This window comes from Poecilia mexicana, unplaced genomic scaffold (assembly GCF_051168715.1).
Source record: "Poecilia mexicana isolate PSO_F unplaced genomic scaffold, ASM5116871v1 scaffold_12, whole genome shotgun sequence".
In the NCBI taxonomy this organism is placed as follows: Eukaryota; Metazoa; Chordata; class Actinopteri; order Cyprinodontiformes; family Poeciliidae; genus Poecilia; species Poecilia mexicana.
In genome coordinates this window covers 11,005,608-11,023,198 of record NW_028263381.1, presented here as the reverse complement: position 1 = coordinate 11,023,198, position 17,591 = coordinate 11,005,608, and the positions used below count along the sequence as shown (strand labels likewise).

At 39.5% G+C, this 17,591-nt stretch overlaps 1 protein-coding gene across 2 annotated transcripts; it reads right to left on the bottom strand.

The window, feature by feature from the left end:
• Nucleotides 1-4,912: 4,912 nt before the first annotated feature.
• Nucleotides 4,913-16,800, bottom strand: fam78ab (family with sequence similarity 78 member Ab). 2 transcript variants are annotated; one of them, XM_014999807.2, is made up of 3 exons: nt 16,660-16,774; nt 15,583-15,886; nt 4,913-9,518 (listed from the first exon to the last, which is right to left on the bottom strand). In XM_014999807.2, the coding sequence occupies exons 2-3, from the start codon at nt 15,843-15,845 to the stop codon at nt 8,993-8,995; spliced, it is 789 nt and encodes a 262-aa protein (XP_014855293.1). In that variant the 5' UTR covers nt 15,846-15,886; nt 16,660-16,774; the 3' UTR covers nt 4,913-8,992. The 2 variants fall into 2 exon arrangements, with proteins under 2 accessions (XP_014855293.1, XP_014855291.1); XM_014999805.2 differs by having other exon boundaries at nt 15,583-16,800.
• Nucleotides 16,801-17,591: the final 791 nt, after the last annotated feature.

The window sequence follows — 17,591 nt, the reverse complement described above, 5'->3', positions numbered from 1 at the left end:
CAATATCCAGCTATAGGTTCTCTGTTTTGCTCTTTGCTTTTACGTGGAAAAAAAAGAAGAAAAAATTACATTTCCCATCGAGTCCGGATTCCACTGCAGTCCATCAATTGAGCAACATCAGTAATATTTAACTGTGTGAAATCACATGCAGGATGTATGATCAGCTGACATAAAATGGAACCAGTTTCACCATATTTCCACACATTCTCCTGCTTTCAGTTCATTTTCTGCATCTGTCATTGTTATCCATAACGTTGTGCAACTTGCAAGTTAAGTTTAAAGGACCCTTTGGCTCTGCGTCAATGCTGGGAGTTAAAGTTTTCAAACTCACACAAGTTAATTACGAACTCGAGTCAGACGAGAGTTTAACTCTCGCACAAGGCTGAGTTTGTAATTGCACCAAGTAGGTTGATGCTTTCCCCTCAGGAGCTGCTTGTGATGTCTGAGTTTATTACAAAAAGCCTTGGCAGCGCGTGGGAGGTGTGGGCTCCCAACTCCATCACCTGCTGTAATTACACTGATGGCAGCCAAAGGTTGCCTCTGAGTCGTCCTTCCTCGGCTTGTGGGATGTTCAGCGCTTAATAGCTATCATTAATTTAAATGGAATATCACATTATGCTGTGTACGCTAATCAACCATTGTCCTACCTCGTGCTTCGGGCCTGGCGGTCCAGATGTACGTGCCGCTCAAAACGTCATCCTCTTACATAACCGCGGGGTCTGCGGCGGGAATGGCAGGCTCGGAGCTTAGGAGTGATTTATCTGCCTTGTTGCGGCGTTTAATTTCAATAAATGTTGCATAACGTTGTCTGGGTGGCACCTGCGAGCGCGGAACAGCGTCGCGGCCTTTGAGGGTTTTAAAAAGTTTCGAATTTGACTCGCAGAGGTCTGCCCCGGGGGGTTTGATGTCACTAATAAAACGCCGGTATATTGCAAAGCTGTCTGGAAATGCAGCTTTGGAGACTCCTATTTCAGTTAGGAGACTCATGGCAACCACCTGTCAGTTTAATATATAAAAAAAAACTTTATAGATTTATTTTTGCTTTGGTCATTATTCTGTGGTAAATAATAAACTAAATGTATCATAAACCTTTAGACCGTGGGGCTCACATCCGCCGTGGGTGTTAACCTGGTTCTAGTCTAGATTTGATCTCCACCAGTAATTATGAAGTGGAAGGAATAAGATCAGTAATTGTCAATTGTCTCTCTTTTACTAGAGATTGGCAGTAGAGTGTGTCTGTAAGCAGACGTTTTCAAGTTTTGCCACAGATTCTCATTAGGATTTAAATCCTGACTTTGACTGGGCCATTCTCACATATGACTATACTTTAGCATAAACTACTTTAAGACCTGGCTGTAAATTTGGGATTGTCATCTTTACATGACTTCTGAAGGAACTGGCAAGCTGATTTTATTTAGAGGGATCATAGTAATTGAAAAGCATGGAACACTTTCTATGCATTTCACAATTATGCCATACTTTGTGTAGGCCTGTCTCAAAAAAAAAAAAAAAAGAGTCAAGCAAAATACAGAACATTTTTGAAATAGCTTCATATAAATGTTATTGCACTATGCACTGTATTTGTACAGTAATGTGCTTCATCTTTTGTATTATTTAATTGAAAATAATAATTTTCAGACAATGGCTTCATGATATGTGGTTAAGTTTATGGCTCTCCATCCCCCCGACAAAAAACATTATATATATATATATATATATATATATATATATATATATATATATATATATATATATATATATATATATATATATATATATATATATATATATATATATATATCTTCTTACTTATAGGAATGTTATGATGAGGAAATCCAGTCTCCAATTTCCTCATCATCAAATAGCTCAACCTTTTGTTTCATCAAATGACAATCATCCAAAGACTTCACTCCTAAAACTAAAGCACGTCCAGGTGCCCTCTGTCTAACTCCCAGCAGACTGTCTTGTCCTTTAAATCAGGCTGAATAAGATTCAGCTGCTATGGTTTTACTCTTACATTGGGGTCATTCTCCAGTTGATTACCTGTCCGACTAACATCCTTCATTCCTCATGATTGACTTTGGCTGAGCAGCATGATCTAAGAGGTAGAGGTTCCAACTCCCTTTATGTTGTAGAAAGCATTCAATTTTATTTATTTATTTATTTATTTATTCATACATACATACAGAAAATCAAAATCTGACTTATTTCTTTCTTTACTTTGAATGAAATTTCTAAAACTGTTCATATGTTTATGCCTTTGTCAGCGCTGGGCTCAGCTTGCAAGTTACTAAACAACTTTAAGTTTTCACACCTTCTGTAGGACAGTACAATTTAGTTAAATAGATACTTTGCTTATTATTTGGAAGAACAAATGGGGACAGGTGGAGGTTCGCGGGGAGCTGCAGCCGCGATGTAAATATAGTTGTGAATGTGCAGTTGAGGAATGTGACCAGGATAGCAGAGACCGCATGCTTGGAGCTGACTGAGGTCAAATAAACTTTCCATGCAAAGGAGTGTCGACACTCACCTCTGGCTTTTTCATTCATCAAAAGACTTTGAAGTCATCACCAAAAAAAAAAACTATAGAAATTCTTGTGAAAACATGCAAAAAGCTGATCAGCAACAATGCTATTCCAATAATTCATGGACAAAAAGATGTTTTTGTTTTTATACGGATGCTCCTTTTATATTCTGAGATAATTCCTTGGCAAAGAAATTATCTCACACTTTTTACTTCAACTAAAACGTTATTTAGCACACATGAAAGATAAAGTCTACTTATTTAGCATCTTTTTTTCTTTTTTCCCCTATGTTTTTCATTTACTTCAGCTAAGAACTTATTTTTAATTGGTTACAGCAGAAAGCAGGGCGTTTAATATTTTCTGATGACTTCTTTAATAATCCAATCTGAAGGGAAGATTAACAGAGCATGCAGAGAACATCTACGCAGAAATTCAGTTTCAGCAGAAGCAGCAATTTGGCAGATTTACGCCAACACTGGTATTAATTTAATTCTTACAGAGTTACACCAACAAAAATTTGAGTAGGTTTAACTGTTCGAAATATTAAAACAAAATAACCAATTCTGGAAAAGACCAAACAGATTCAGCACAGTGTTGATTTAACTCTGCCAGAGCTTTGTGTTTCATTTCTCCATTTCAGAAATCCTGATCGTTGTCTCAGTAAAAAGTCTTCTTTGAGGAACACACAGTAGTCGCCCTATTCTGCAATTTCCTCACTGCCGTGACCCAAAGCGCAGTGGTCTACTCCAAGTCAATCGGCATTTTGTAAGTTCTTGCTTCCGTGTCAAATGACAATTATTCCACGGCTGAAAATAGTCTTGCACATTTGCAAACTTTCCCTTTTCACTAACTACAGTCTCTCCTAATGTTTTACAAAACAAGTAAAGTTATCTTATGACACATTTCTAAATGGCAGACGTACATTGAAGATGTCAACACACAAAAACTAATATTCTATGGAAACACTAATTATACACCATGATTTTGCAGCTTGGATAATACTCAATCAGCAGCAAAAACTTGAAGTAGTTATTTCCTGTGCAATATTATCTATCGCCTGCACAGTTGTTGAGTAACTTAGGCCCACTGTTCTTTACAGCTTGATTCAATTCGGTGAGATTTGCCGGCATTTGTTCCTGCATAATTCACATCAAGACACACTACAGTACTTCTGTCAGGTGAGAACTACACTTTGACTTGAACGTGGTATTGTACTTTCCCGCAAGGCACTTTTACTTTGATTTTATATGTCAGTTATCGTTACAATCAGATGCAACTTTGCACAAAGTAAAACCATGCTTCCATTATCTTTTTCTTTCAGATGTGTACAAGCTAAAGATGGCTTTCTTTTCCCATTAGCATAGCATATTCCATAAAAAGCCTTTATGGAAGATGCAAATATCAAACATCTTCATTCTTGCACTATCACCTGCACACCTGTATGAATAGCTCTCCTGGACTTTGCTGCGCTTCCTTCCCTTATTGTTATATATATCATAATCATAATGTAATAATTTAAGTGATACCAAAAAATAGAGACATGGTGAAATATTCACATCTCAGATTAAAATAAAGAGCACAATATTCTCTGTTTTGTATATTTTATTCTTTCATGAAAAAATCTTTCATATATATATATATATATATATATATTTATATATATATATATATATGAGAGGGCTTTTTATCCCTGGTGTTGTGCATTTTCACAGTTTTAAACAATTGCCAGAACCAACCCATTTTCAAGTATTGGTACACAAAAACAGAACACATTCGGCCCAAAATACTCCAGTGGTGCACTGTGCTTCCAAGAAATCAAACAAACTCATTTCCTTTAGTTATCTTGTGTGCTACATTGGAGAGGGTTACCTTTAAAATGATGAACTGAATTTACTGAAATAATGAGAGACAGGCCTATGGAAAGTGGATTTTTCTCAAAATAAAACCAAAAACAAAAGCCAGGAAATGAGGCGAGGGATTCCTGAGTGGCTCAGGGGAGAGCAGATACTTTCTTCAAAAAGGAAAAGTAGCCGCCCTCAGAAGAACTGTGTAGGTGTGGGTTTAGGAGAGGAGACGTCCATTTACTTGGCACACAACCTCACAGACATGATTCGATCCACAATGTTTCTCTGGGAATATAAAAACATTTATTCAAACCAAGCGGTCACTTCAGGGGCCAGGAGGTTTTTATGAGTTCGCGAGGGCGCCGGCGTCACACAGCGTAGTTTTGGCTCTTGTCCAACATTGGCACATCTCGCCATTTTGAACAACAAAATTAAAGACCGTCAACAAAACAACCCTTCTTCTAAATCTGGAAGCTTTGTTTGTTTTTCTTTGGCTTTTTTTTTGTTTTGTTTTTTAAGGAAGCACATGTAGCATTGCTGACATTTTTCATTGGTGTGAACACAGCTTACACGTTATTATCATACATGACAGGTTGAGATGAAGAGAAGACACTTAGTGCCCGTTAGCTTCAATCCAACATATAAACACTGATGATTATGGACAAACACACACTCGGTGACCTCTTAAATTCCTTTTATTATTGTTATTATTCTTATTATTAAAATTCAAATATTAAAACAAACTAAAGATACAAGCTGCACATCTGCACATCACTCCCTAAATATTAGTAGTGAGCAGGTGTGTGTTGTGCTTATGGCTCTGTTCGCTCGTGCCTGTAGTCGCATGATCCACGTGCCGCCGTCCCCCCCGTCCCCCCCGTCACCCCCGCTCTAAATGAGTACACACTGCCAATGTGACACCGCAGTGACAATCAGATACCGGCCTGTTCCCTTCCCCTCAGGGGGAGGCTGTATGCTGGTGTGGGCTAGCTCAACCCCTGCTTTATGACAAGGACATAACCTCAGATGTACTTTGTGTGTGTGTGCGTGCGTGTGTGTGTGTGTGTGTGGGTGTGTGTGTGTGTGTGTGTGTGTGTGTGTGTGTTTGTATGTGGAGAAAATGGCGGCAGACAAGTGGAGTATTTACGCTACAGGATGTCCGGCTGGAATCTCACAACAAAGTCTGTGAAATAAAGAGTCCTCGTGCAGCGGGGTGACGGGATAAAATTAGAAAAAAAAAAAAAAAAAAAAATCTTTTCATAATGTTTGGATTGCATCCAAGTTGCTTTCAAAAATATGTCTGCGTCGTTTTTATGAGAGGGATGAGTTTGTCTTCACCTTTACATTCACTCCTCTGACTGCGACAGCCCTTTACTGTTGTCATTTGGACTCCGTAAGCCCGAGCCGTGACTCGAGCTAGTCCGGCTCAGCTCTGTTGGGCCTAAAGAGGTGCTTCAGAAAGTGTGTCACTGCATATCTAAATGTGACAGCCGTCCCGCAGTAGCCTGAGCCTCCCTTTTCTTTCACCCGTGTCTCAGCCTGGGACTGTGGCCGTCTCAGGCCAAGCATGGGTGTCAGTTTGAAATTAAGAAAGTATTTAAGAGATAGTTCATGAGCCTTAGAAGTCAAGTCTGGTTAAAGAAGTTATCAGCAGACAAGTGTCTCGTCCACAGCAGATAACTGTCTTGGTGTCTTCGTTTAGTAGAAATCCGCATTAGTCTGGACCGAAGGATAAATCAAATGGCCGGTTCAAGAAGGGCCAAAACTAAAGCTGACTTTTACAGTTTTAAAACAACTGTAATCATTAGATAGTCATAGTGATTAACTGTACGTCAACAGCATTTTATGAACCTTTACATCACTGTCACATTTACCCAATGTGGTTATTTAAAACAAAATAATCCTGATTATTTACACAGGAAATGGAGATGGGAGGCAGTGCGCCACCAATTAGTTTCCTTTGTGAAACACATACTAAGAATGAAACAAGTAAAGCCCTTTCAGTCAGAGTAATCACCAAAAAAAAAAGAAGTAAGGCAGCGTGAAAAAATAAAAAAGTGTTCATTTAAGTTGCTGTAATATTTACCTGTGAGAAACTTTGACTTCAAATGCTTCTGCATTCTCCAATCAGAGTACGTTTCACACAGGAAGAACACTGCTTGTGCAACACCTCCTACCTACATTTTCTGAGCATATAGTCATCAGCTTTTTTTTTTTTTTTTTTTTAAATAAAGGCTTGATGTTAACATGCTAGCTTAATGGTTTATAAAAACTCCATTCGAATAAACCTCTGTGGCGCTTTTGAGAGGAAGTCGTTTTAAGATGGTAGACGTCTGCTGTTGTCTCGGCCCTTTTCCCCTCTTAGCTGTTAGCGTTAGCCTTAGAGAAAAAAAAAAAAAAAAACTAATCTGGATGTATACTGAACCGAAGCAGCAAGACTGTTATCTACTGCAGGGAAGACATTACAGAATCTCACTTCAAAAATTCTGAACTTTGTCTTTCCATGACTTTAAATCCACAGATGGATTTGATCTGTCACTTTTGTCATGTTGTTTGACTTCTAGTGCATTTGCTGCAGAGCCTTCGGAGATTCTTCTCCAACAGTGTTAACCCACATCTGTAGTCAGGAGAACAATTTCAATTGGTTTTCAGAAATGTTCATTCGTCTAAAAAATAATAAATAAATGAATTTGCATTATTTTTTATCCGCTTTATCCTGTTTTGGGTCACAGGGTGCGTGGGCGGGGTGAAGCCTGTCCCAGCTGTCGTCAGGATATACTAGCTTTAGTCCAGCCTTAAGGTAAAAGAAGCTGTGCTTCTATTTTTGCATGTTATGCAAATGAGATAAAATGGCTTAACTGGTAAGCTTCAAAGGCAGTGGCAGTCGCACTTTTATTATTGTTTTTGGGCAATTCCTGGACGCCGCTCCAGATCTAGAATACTGATATGAGACAAACGCAGCACTTCTCGTTCAATTTTCAGAAAGGTTTGCATTTAAATACAAAGTTAAATATATAAACAGGAGAGCCTTATGTGTATTCAATTTGTCTGGTGGAATAAAAATTGAAAAAGGAAAAAGAAAAACCTGCCTTTAGAGAGAGAAAATTTCTGAAGTCAAATTCAGCTCTAATTTTGGTTTCCTCTCAAAGTCTTCTAGATAAATGAGCATTGGGTTGTTGAGCGCTGATGTTTAGCTGACCGGCGCTCTTTGTTCATGCATGTGTGCCTGCGTTAACTCTCGCTGGCGGTAAAATGAAGGGAGACAGGCCCGGCATGCAGCGAGAGCTACGACAGGCAGAGAGGAGAAGTGGGTCATCTATATGCCAGCCGAGCAGTCGGCATTAATTCTCCCGCTTCCTGTTCTACTAGTCATCCCCGACAGCGGAGAGAAAGAAGAAAAAAAGTGAGAAAGGGTGGGTGGAGGATACTGTTGTACATGACGAGTTTCTTCAAAGACAGATTCTTGTTTTTAGTTACACGTAAAAAAAGGGAAATTGCTCTATGTCCTGTGCAAGCTACAGTGGCAGGAAGATGAAAACAGACAAGGAGGAAGTCAAACGGAGGCCCTGAGATGGATTGATGCAGTCAATTCTACAACAGCCTATCGGCAGAATAAAGTGACAACAATGAGGTCAACTGTGCTATTCGCTAGAATTTTCTCCACATGTTCTTAGTTTACTGTGCTAAGTACAACTGATGGCTTCACAGAGCATCTCGTTTGTTGCATAATGCACTTGAAGCCCAAACACACTGAGTTAGTTTGATTGTATAACAGTTTTCCCACTCATAACGCCGGGTGCTAGACATTGGATTCCTCTACACGTCAAAGATTCAATCTAAAAAGAATTTTCCTTTTGTGCTCTGGTTCCGGTCCTAAACCCACACGTGCCAGCACCGAGCGTCTCTGGAAGAATCGGGACCGGCGACTAAATGACTGCATTGCACTTCAGTTTAAGGCGAAAACGTTTGCAGTGGAAAGCGATGTAAACTTAAGGCAGCATGGATCGAAGATCTAGAATTCCTTAAAAATGACTAAAATCTAAGTCACTCGATGCATTTCGTCATGAAAATAACCAAACAGCATAAAACACAAGTGAATGCACCCTCTTCCAGCCTATAAATAATAATAATAGTTAAAAAAAATAAAAAATACCACTTGTATTCGTACACGGCTTGTGCGGCATGCCTTGCACACACGATCATGTCTCGCTTAACCTCGCCCACGGTCTAATCAGCCGGCCCAGTCGGCCAGAGCGTTAAACTATAAATTAAACACTGCTTCTGTTCATTTTTTGCATTTCAGCACAGTGAGACCCGACCTATGTTTGAAGGTAGAATGGTTGCAGGTAATTGCAGTAAATTCCTTCCTCTAAAGGAACATCTGGTCCTTTCGTCTGTTGTGGTTTTATTAGCCTCTTTCTCGTGTTTGTCAGTGTTTATTTCACTAACGTGGGGGATTATAGAGGCAAAGAATTGGGTTGGGGCAAAAAAAAAAAAAAACATTAAAAATGGATTAAAGCACTGAGAGGTTGGTGAAAAACGGAGAACAAAACGTAAACAAAACATAGAGTTAAGGGATGAAGTAGAGCGGGTATCAAAGGCCAGTCTGGTCAGAGGAGCAGATCAGTATTTAGGTGGGATGACCACCATGGGATCACCTTTCTTTGGCCGCCACATAAGCACCTGGGCGTCATTGGCGTTGGGTTTCACCATGGCGTTGGGGGGGATGGGTTCATTCTTGCCCAGTATCTGAGGCTGTTCCTGGGCCACAGGCTCCTTTAAAACAGCCCTTTGACCCAGAGGCTTCTCTGGGTCCACCTGAATATGAAGCCTCATTCTCCAGCGGATTGTCCGGAGAACGACTGTCTCTGAGGTGGCTTGGTTAATGGCAACCAGCCACGTGGTAAAGCTCTGGTCGCGTTGGATGCTGCTGAGCAGAGGCACGTTGCTGTCGCTGACCGGTACTCCCCAGGTAACGCTGGGGTAAAAATTGTCGTTCATGCTGACCGCGAACTTGCTGTCCTTCTTGGTGGGCCCTACCACAGTGCAGGTCTCTGTGGTGTTGCCATACCACGGGTAGTTGACGCCGTCCGAGTCGCTGATTGCTTGGATCTTGCCGTCACGCAGGTCCGGAAGCTCCCAACTTGACCTGGATGTTAGAAATAGGGACACAAATGAGGATTTAAAAAGAAACTTTGCTTCTTTTTTTTTTTTGGTCTTGTAATTAATCAAGAGTAAAGGTATGGAAGTCGTACTCTGAAAACACACCATGTTGAATTTATCTGCTCCCCCATTGCAATGTTTGAAATTATGCAGGTCTTATTTTAAATGGAAGGTGACACAACTCATATTTAGAAATCTGACAACAATCGGGTCATTTTCAGTTTGAAGGACCAAGACTATGGTGATGTGAAAAATGAAGTCAAAGAAAAAACATACATGTAAAAAAACAATTTAAATGAAATCTATTTCCTTCAAAGAGATGTCAGTTGTTCATTTAGGCTGCTTCAACAGGTACTGGTCATCTCGATTTGACCTTCACTATTTTGTACTTTTGTAGTTGTGATTAATATCATGCATGGAAAAAGTCTGGTATGAAAAGAAGCCCAAAAACATCAATAGATATTTTGTCAAATTGATGAAGGAGAACTAATCCAGCCAAATTCAGTCCATGGTGGGAGAATGTATAATGGCAAAGTTTCAACCTTTTAATTTTGTAACACCTGTCTTTCATAGATACTGGATTTATAACTATTGGCAGCCTTTTACAAATCTCTGCAGAATAAAAACTGAGACAAATGAATACAGTTAGTAACCATAGCACAGGGGCCTGAAAAATGAGCAAGAGGAGTAACCGCTTCACCATTTTTAAAAGAGGAGGAACAAGCTTATATTTTATGCTTCATTATTTATTGTTTTACTCAAAAATCTGATCATCCCTTGAAGTCTGACAAGTTTATAAAGCCTCGGTTAAACAATGGCAAGCTAAAAGTACTAGTAATTGCTACATTTTGTTTTTGTATTGGTTCAGTTGAACTCACATGGTGCAGAAAAGTCTATTTTTATTTATTTATATTTTTTAAGTTGCTTCATTCAGGGTAAAAGACAGAGTCGCATCTCCCTCCCTCACTGTAAATCAGATTAGACACAGCAGAAAACTTTGCACTGCTTTGCAGTATTTAGGCCTGGTCTGCAACGGCGATATGCAAACGCACGCGGGTGTCCTCCAGGTCTCTGTTGCAATGATGCTGCCATTTGTAGAAACTCCATTACAGTGACTATTTTCTATCTAATCCAAACTGTTAACTCTTTAATTTAGCTCATTAAATCAGCATTTATCTGAAACAGCGGAAAGTGACAAAAACACCAAAACCAAGAAACCTTTTGAAAAAAACCACCAATCTCTTAGTCATTAGTTATCCCGTGTTAACTCAAATCATTTTGACAGTTTTCAATCGGTTAAACACTGTTTAACGGCTACTACTTTCAAGATTTCTTGCTAATCTTTTTTTAGCAAGAAACTAGGTTAGACACAATCTTAGCAGACATGACAAAAGTTTTAAGAAAAATCAGCCTACAATCTCTTATCGATAAATCTCTGCCCATACCAAAACCTCTTAAGATCGGCCCCTTCATTTGACATTATCTTTGCCAAGTGGCAGGAAGTCAGGAAGAACGAATTCATACAATTGTGCAGATAAAGTTTTGGTGCGGAGTGGCAGAATTTTCAAAATGTGCAAAACAACAGTTCAGGTAATTTATTACTCAAAGAAAATACTGCACAACTGTAACCCTAACCCTGCTAAGCAGGCAGTGTGTGTAGACACACAATCCAGTCCACTGACTGGTCTGCTGTTTGAGGATTGAGCTGAAGAGCCGTCTCCTGCAGCAGGTATTGATCCGAAAACTTTTGGCTGGGTCACCTTGGTACAGAATATATCTCGTCTTTAAAAAAAAGTTTGAAAAAATTAAAAGGGATCGGCAAAGCTTGGCTACTGTGGCTAAATCACGGGGAGAAATGTATCAACTGCATAAAGGTAATTCTTTGTAGACTTGGCTTTTTCAAAATGAGCACATAATTTAAACATTGTGATTATTATGCTGTCAATTGAAATGACAACAATGGAAACTTTATTTTGGTTTTATTGAACTTGAATTGTTGGGGAGAGAACGGTATAAAAACATGGTGGAGATGCACTTTAACGTACCAAAAAGTTGTTTGGGAAGCTTTTATGTGAATGTAGGAAGATGTGTGCTTTACTTTCTTGCTTGCATTCTTTATTCTCAATTACTGACAAGTTCAAAAATGTTAATAGCAACAATAAAAAAAATAAATAAATCGTATGGCCATGACTTAAACAAATGACCAAATCTGTGATTAAATGACACAAACTGAAAACTAAGTCACATTTTATGTGTTTTCTTTGTTTTCGGCATTGATAGCAACTCATTTCAACCTTGTTGCCTAACCACACAAGAAAGAAACACTAAGCCGATTCAAAGCCTGACAGCTTAATAGTTCTGGTTTTCTTCCTACTGACTTAAAACTACAATTCATTAATGAAATATTTTGACACATACAGCAGATGACAAAGAACATCTTAAGTCCCTCTGTTTTGACCAACATTGATTTTCTGTCTGCAATGTGAAAATAGATTACCTTTCGTTCCCTGATTTGGAGGATCAGCAGAATAGAGGTGAAGCAGTGCGATGAACGGCCACACAACTTACTGCTTCTCCACCCGAAATTTACATGCATGCATTTATGTGGAAGAAGCTTTATGAAATAAATGCACCTTTTATTGCTGTGGCATGAACTCGCACTGAATAATGGAGATAAAGCTAACTTAAACAAAAGCGTGGGTGCCAAAATCAGTGGCATCCCTACAATTTCTATTACACAAACTATTAATCCAAGTTATTACAAAAGCTTGTGGCGCAAAGCCCATTTTCTCTTAGCTACTCTTCAAAATGGGAAAGCCAAGAAACTCTGCTGTTTACTTAAAGTCTCTTGACTTTAATTCATCAAGAAATATATATAAAAATTTCCACATGCATAAGTCGGAACAAAAAGTAAAACATTCAAAACAGCTGGTGCCTACGGATAAGGAGAGCGCTGTCTTCGCGTCTTCTATTCAGATGGAGCATTACTGCACCCAGCATAAAAATACTTAATGGAGACAGGAAGCACCAAGCAGTGAACACAGGTAAACCGTGGATACCTCTACCCACTCCGGAGCTGACAACGCGAGTGTGGAAACCACCGCTAGTGTACACTTCCTGTTGTTTGCCTTTCCGGACAGAAACTCAAGCTTGTAGTTTGGAGATTTGTAAGCGGTGCATGTATTGTGATTACTTCGAAAGTACCCAGATTGAATGACTGAATTTGGAACGTTGTGCATGATTTTAAGGACTTGACAGGTTTCCTTCATGGGAGACAAAACGCATATCTGCGACCACTACTAGAAACCTCTTTGCCGTTTCCTGTTACTTTGAGATGCCTACAGAGTAAATGTGTCCAAGACACAGAGCAGACGAGAGTGTTTGCATTACGAAAACCGAGAAGCTTTTTTGTGTAAAGTCTGAGCTTTAAGCAGCAGTTTCTTTTTCTTTTCATTTCTACCTGCATGCAAGTATACGCCTGTCGAAACCAACCAAATCGTACCTCCCAATATCCCAACGGTGCACATGGGAGTGATGAATGTGCACAGAATCCTGAGTCCACCGTCCAAAGCCAGCCGAGAAATTATCAATATTACCATCCTCAGCTGTTCTGTGCAATTACAGCATGCTGGGCCGTTATCACCACCAAAAGCAACTATGCGGTGTGAGATTCAAGCAACGAGAATTCATCTTCTACTGCATCTTGACGGTAACTTTTAAACTGCAGAAAATGGGCATGTGGGATACTTTTGGGCTGTGGCATTTGCATTTACTAAAATAACTTATTTAGTATATATATTTTTTTTAAATGTCTTCACCTTCACAAATCTAGATGTAGGCATGTCAAAACCTTTTTTTTTTACTAATACTGTGAAGGCTGGGCCTATATATGCTTGAAGACCCTGAGGAGCACAATGAGCTGGGTTGATGCACACATCACAGTTGTGGATGAAAACTGAGAAAGTCCAATATCTCCAGTGGTGTTTATCTTGTCAATTTAAAAAGCATTTATTGCTCACCGTTGCCTGAATTTGCTTTTCCACAGCCTACCTTCATGTCCAACATCATCCAACATAAATAACAATATTACAGTGGTCACAAAGTATCTGATTCCTTCAACCAACAACACCTACTGTATCCCTAAAAAGCTGTTTCTCCCTTGCATGCAATAAATCTTGAACAGAAGCGGCTTAGTGGCACAAATGAGGCAATAAATACATTTTAAAAATCCCCACAAAAATAGTCCTGTACTTAATAATTCGTGCAGGGTGTTCATCACAGGGAGAGACACAAAGGATAAACAACCAATGCATGCTCAAAGGTCCAGCATCCTGTTTCTGGAGAAAGTCAATTTTGCATCTTATTTGGAAATCAAGTTTCCAGAGGAACACTAGAGAAGCAGAGACTCCAGTGTGACTGGAGAGCCATGCCATCTGCTGGTGTTGATCCATAATGTTGTATGAAGTCCAAAGTCAGAGCAGCTGTCTACCTGGACATATTAACAGAAATCCCCACTTCCTTCTACATACAAACTTTACAGAGAAGCTGATTTTATTTTTGGGACGTGCCTACACTGCCAAAAGCGCCGACGCCTGCTTCAGTGACCTCCTGTTTAGAAAACCTTTATTTTAATAATCTTATGTAATCTTTTTTTATTTATTTCTTTATTTGATGAATACAAATGTAGGTTTTCATCAACTGCGAGCCATAACCATCATATTTAACAGAAATAAACACTTGAAATTATATTTTTTTTATGTGTAATGACTCCATATAACACACAAGTTCCACTTTTTGAAATAAATTAAAGGAAATAAAGTTTTTGATGACATTCTGACAGATGCACCTGCAGACTGGGTGAACAAACGAAGCCGAACTTTTAAAGGCTAATGCTTCCCTTTATCCATCTCTCCATCACACACTCGAGAGAATTCACCTTTACTGCCACTGGAACAGGGGGCTCAAGGGGGAAAGAAACATGTTGGGCCATACACATGGGTGGGGGTGTCTGGCTCTAATCTTAGTGCTGCAGCACGCAGACATCCTCTTCTCTACAGATAAAGTATATTCTGATCAGTGTGTGGTTACCCACAGTAAATAAGACGAGCACTGCATGTCTGCTGACACAGAGGAAACAGAAGGAAGGACAACAGTAGCTGTCACTAACGAATATGAAAGGTCACAGCAGTTATTTCTCATTTAAATACTCTCATCTCTGTGGCCATAGGCGAGAGCTTTTGCACGCTTAGCTTTGAACGTGTTAGTCATTTTTGTTTTTTCAGACAATGCAAAAAACCCCACAGGTGTTCTTGTGTAACCCAGATGCGGCAAGAGTTTCACTTCTGAGTAACATTTCCTCTGCCACGTAATTTTAGCATTACTTGTTGCACGAAAACAGGAATTCAAACCTTCAGCCAATGAAATGGAACAAAAAATAGACAACAGAAAAAAAAAGTCTCCCTCTTGGCAGCTGGGCTCTCACTCTTAAAGTCATTCCCTGCTCTCTGTGTTTTAAGACTGAACAATTATCTTTTAAATTCAGAATACTTTTCAAGTTTTGTTGTTTTTTTTTCTGAAAAGACCACTGTAATTTCAAATATTTATACATAATTTAATCATCATGTTTAAAATTTCCAGAAAATGTATTTATTTATACTAGAATGAGACACAGTTCCAATTGGGTGATTTTCTGTTCTAATCAAACCTGGATAATAATATTAAAGCAAAACAAGTAGTCTTTCTGTCAATCCAAGCACAGAAAATAAGTCAAAACTATAAGTTCAATTTCTTATTATATTTTTCCATTTAAATAATAAATTGAATAATATTTTTATTATTATTATTAATACTATTGTATAAATATGTCATTTTTTAAGTTAATTTACATAGATGAATGATTTTATTAAAACTCTTCCGTTGAGTTCAATTTTATTTAATTTTACTTTACTTTGCTTTATTTTATTTTTTTCTACTTTATATTATTTTTACTTCATTTTAGCACCAGCACTCACTCGTCAAACGTGCCAAAAGAGCCAGGCGTGTATACTCACATCCCTTTGTTCCCGTATGTATTGTAGAACATCATGTGGTTACACGCCTGGATCCACCCGATGGTCCACGTCTCTTTGGCCGCTACAGGCGGCACCAGGAGACGCGCATGAGCTCGGAAGTGCGGCGTCCGGTAGCGCAGGACCACGCTGGACGCCTCGTCGATGCTGGTGGGGTTGGAGTCGATGGACGTGCTCAGCTCCAGGACGATAACGCTGTCTCGGAAACTCTTGGGCTTACACTTGAGGCTCTGGATGCAGCCCATTGCACTGAATTGTAACACAATCCACAAAAGCGCCCAAAGCTCTGGAGAAGGAGGTGGAGGAGAAGAAGAAAGACGCATGGAGACAGCAGGAAGAATCACCATAAGTTTTGGACCTACACGCTTCTTTCTCCCTCCCCAACCCTCCGAAAAAAAAAAAGAAGAAGAAGAAGAAGAAGGTCTACAAAACCAAAACGCCTTTATATTTATCAAGAGTGACAAAAATTGCCATGCGTTGATCCGATACTGTCACAGCAGAGGAAGGCAAGCCAATAGAAAAGCTTCACAGCCGCAGAGCGCATGCTTTCCGGTGCGAAAATGCAACTTCACTTGCAGAAGTTGGGCATCACAACTTTTCTGATGCGTGCACTGATGGCCACACACTGTCAAGATACAAAACAACTGCATGGAAAGGGGGAATCTAGAGGCAGTTTTGACAAGATCGTTGAGAGGCTGGTGGTAATTCTGGCCTAAATTATTAAAAGAACTACTAATGTTACATCTTGGAGTCAGATTTCCGTTTGTATAATTCATCAGAAGATAATCCGCAGGAAGACGACGACGTCCAGCCGGTGACATGAATCATGATCAAAGACCGCTGTCGTGGATCAGTTCTAAATGAAGTGACTGTCTGAAGCATGGATAGGCTACAGTCCACATATTCTTAATTTAGAGTCCCAATTCCGCATGAAAAAGTGACTTAACGAGTTAAGACATTTGTATGTCGGATTAAGGGTTCGTGCAGTGTGAATGCAGGAGTTTTGTCTATTTATAGCCGATTTAAAAAAAAAAAAACAGCATGCAAAAAGAGGTGTACCTATAAAACAATAGAGTGTAATATATCCAGTGTCTTCAGTGGTGTAAAAATTCCTGGAGTATACAGGAGCAAGGCGTTGACTCGCACAGATCTTCGGTCTGAGAGGTAAATCCGTTATCCCCCTCCCGTTATTCTTCTCCACAGCGGCGGCTGCGGTAACCGTCCCGCCGAGAGAGGAGAGCCATCCCCGGCAGAGTTTAAGACTACATCGGCGACATCCAAAGGACACTGCGGGGTCAACGTTTTGCCCCCAGATCCATCGGTAACATAGGACTATGTTAAAAAAAAAAAAAATAAATAAAAGAACCCCACTAAAGTCCGAAATAAATAAATTTAAAAAATGACAGACCTAATCCAAACAATGCGTCTTGTCACATTGTTGAAGCCAGTGGGTCGTATGCTAGCATTTCGGGTTGTGCAGCTGTTGGAGAGAAATTCCTGAACGAGCTGTCAGATCTCTGTCACCGTCCCATCGTAACAACGGCAGGTTCACCCCGCTGCTCACAGAGCCGCCGGAGAAGCAGCTTTATAAGCATCTCCATGACGACACTTCCGCCTTGAGCAGTGAGCACGATGGGAAACGTAGGCATCATTAGATTCAGTATAATTACTGCATAATAGACAGCTCTCTCTATTTTTTTCGTTTTCTCTTTCAAAAAAAAAAGTACCACATGACGTACCGCATAATGTAACTTTCCCCCCCTTTTTTCACGTTACAAACCCACTAACTTTATTGTATTTGATTGAGGTTAACAGAACAACATGAAGTAGCATATAGGTGATGTGAAAGGGAAACGATTTTCTAAATCTGTTGGAAATAAGAATATAAAAAGTGCTGCAGGCATTTGTATTCAGCCCTCCCGAGTCAATACTTTATAAAATCACCTTTCTCTACAATTGCAGCTCGAATTGTCTTTTGGGGTATTGCATAA

What these genes read in the sequence shown, in the direction of transcription:
- fam78ab (XM_014999805.2), bottom strand. Translation starts at nt 15,947, where the DNA reads ATGGTGATTCTTCCTGCTGTCTCCATGCGTCTTTCTTCTTCTCCTCCA. An exon ending in ACATACGGGAACAAAGGGAT is followed by an intron (nt 9,519 to 15,582) that starts GTGAGTATACAC and finishes TCTAACATCCAG; the next exon opens with GTCAAGTTGGGAGCTTCCGG.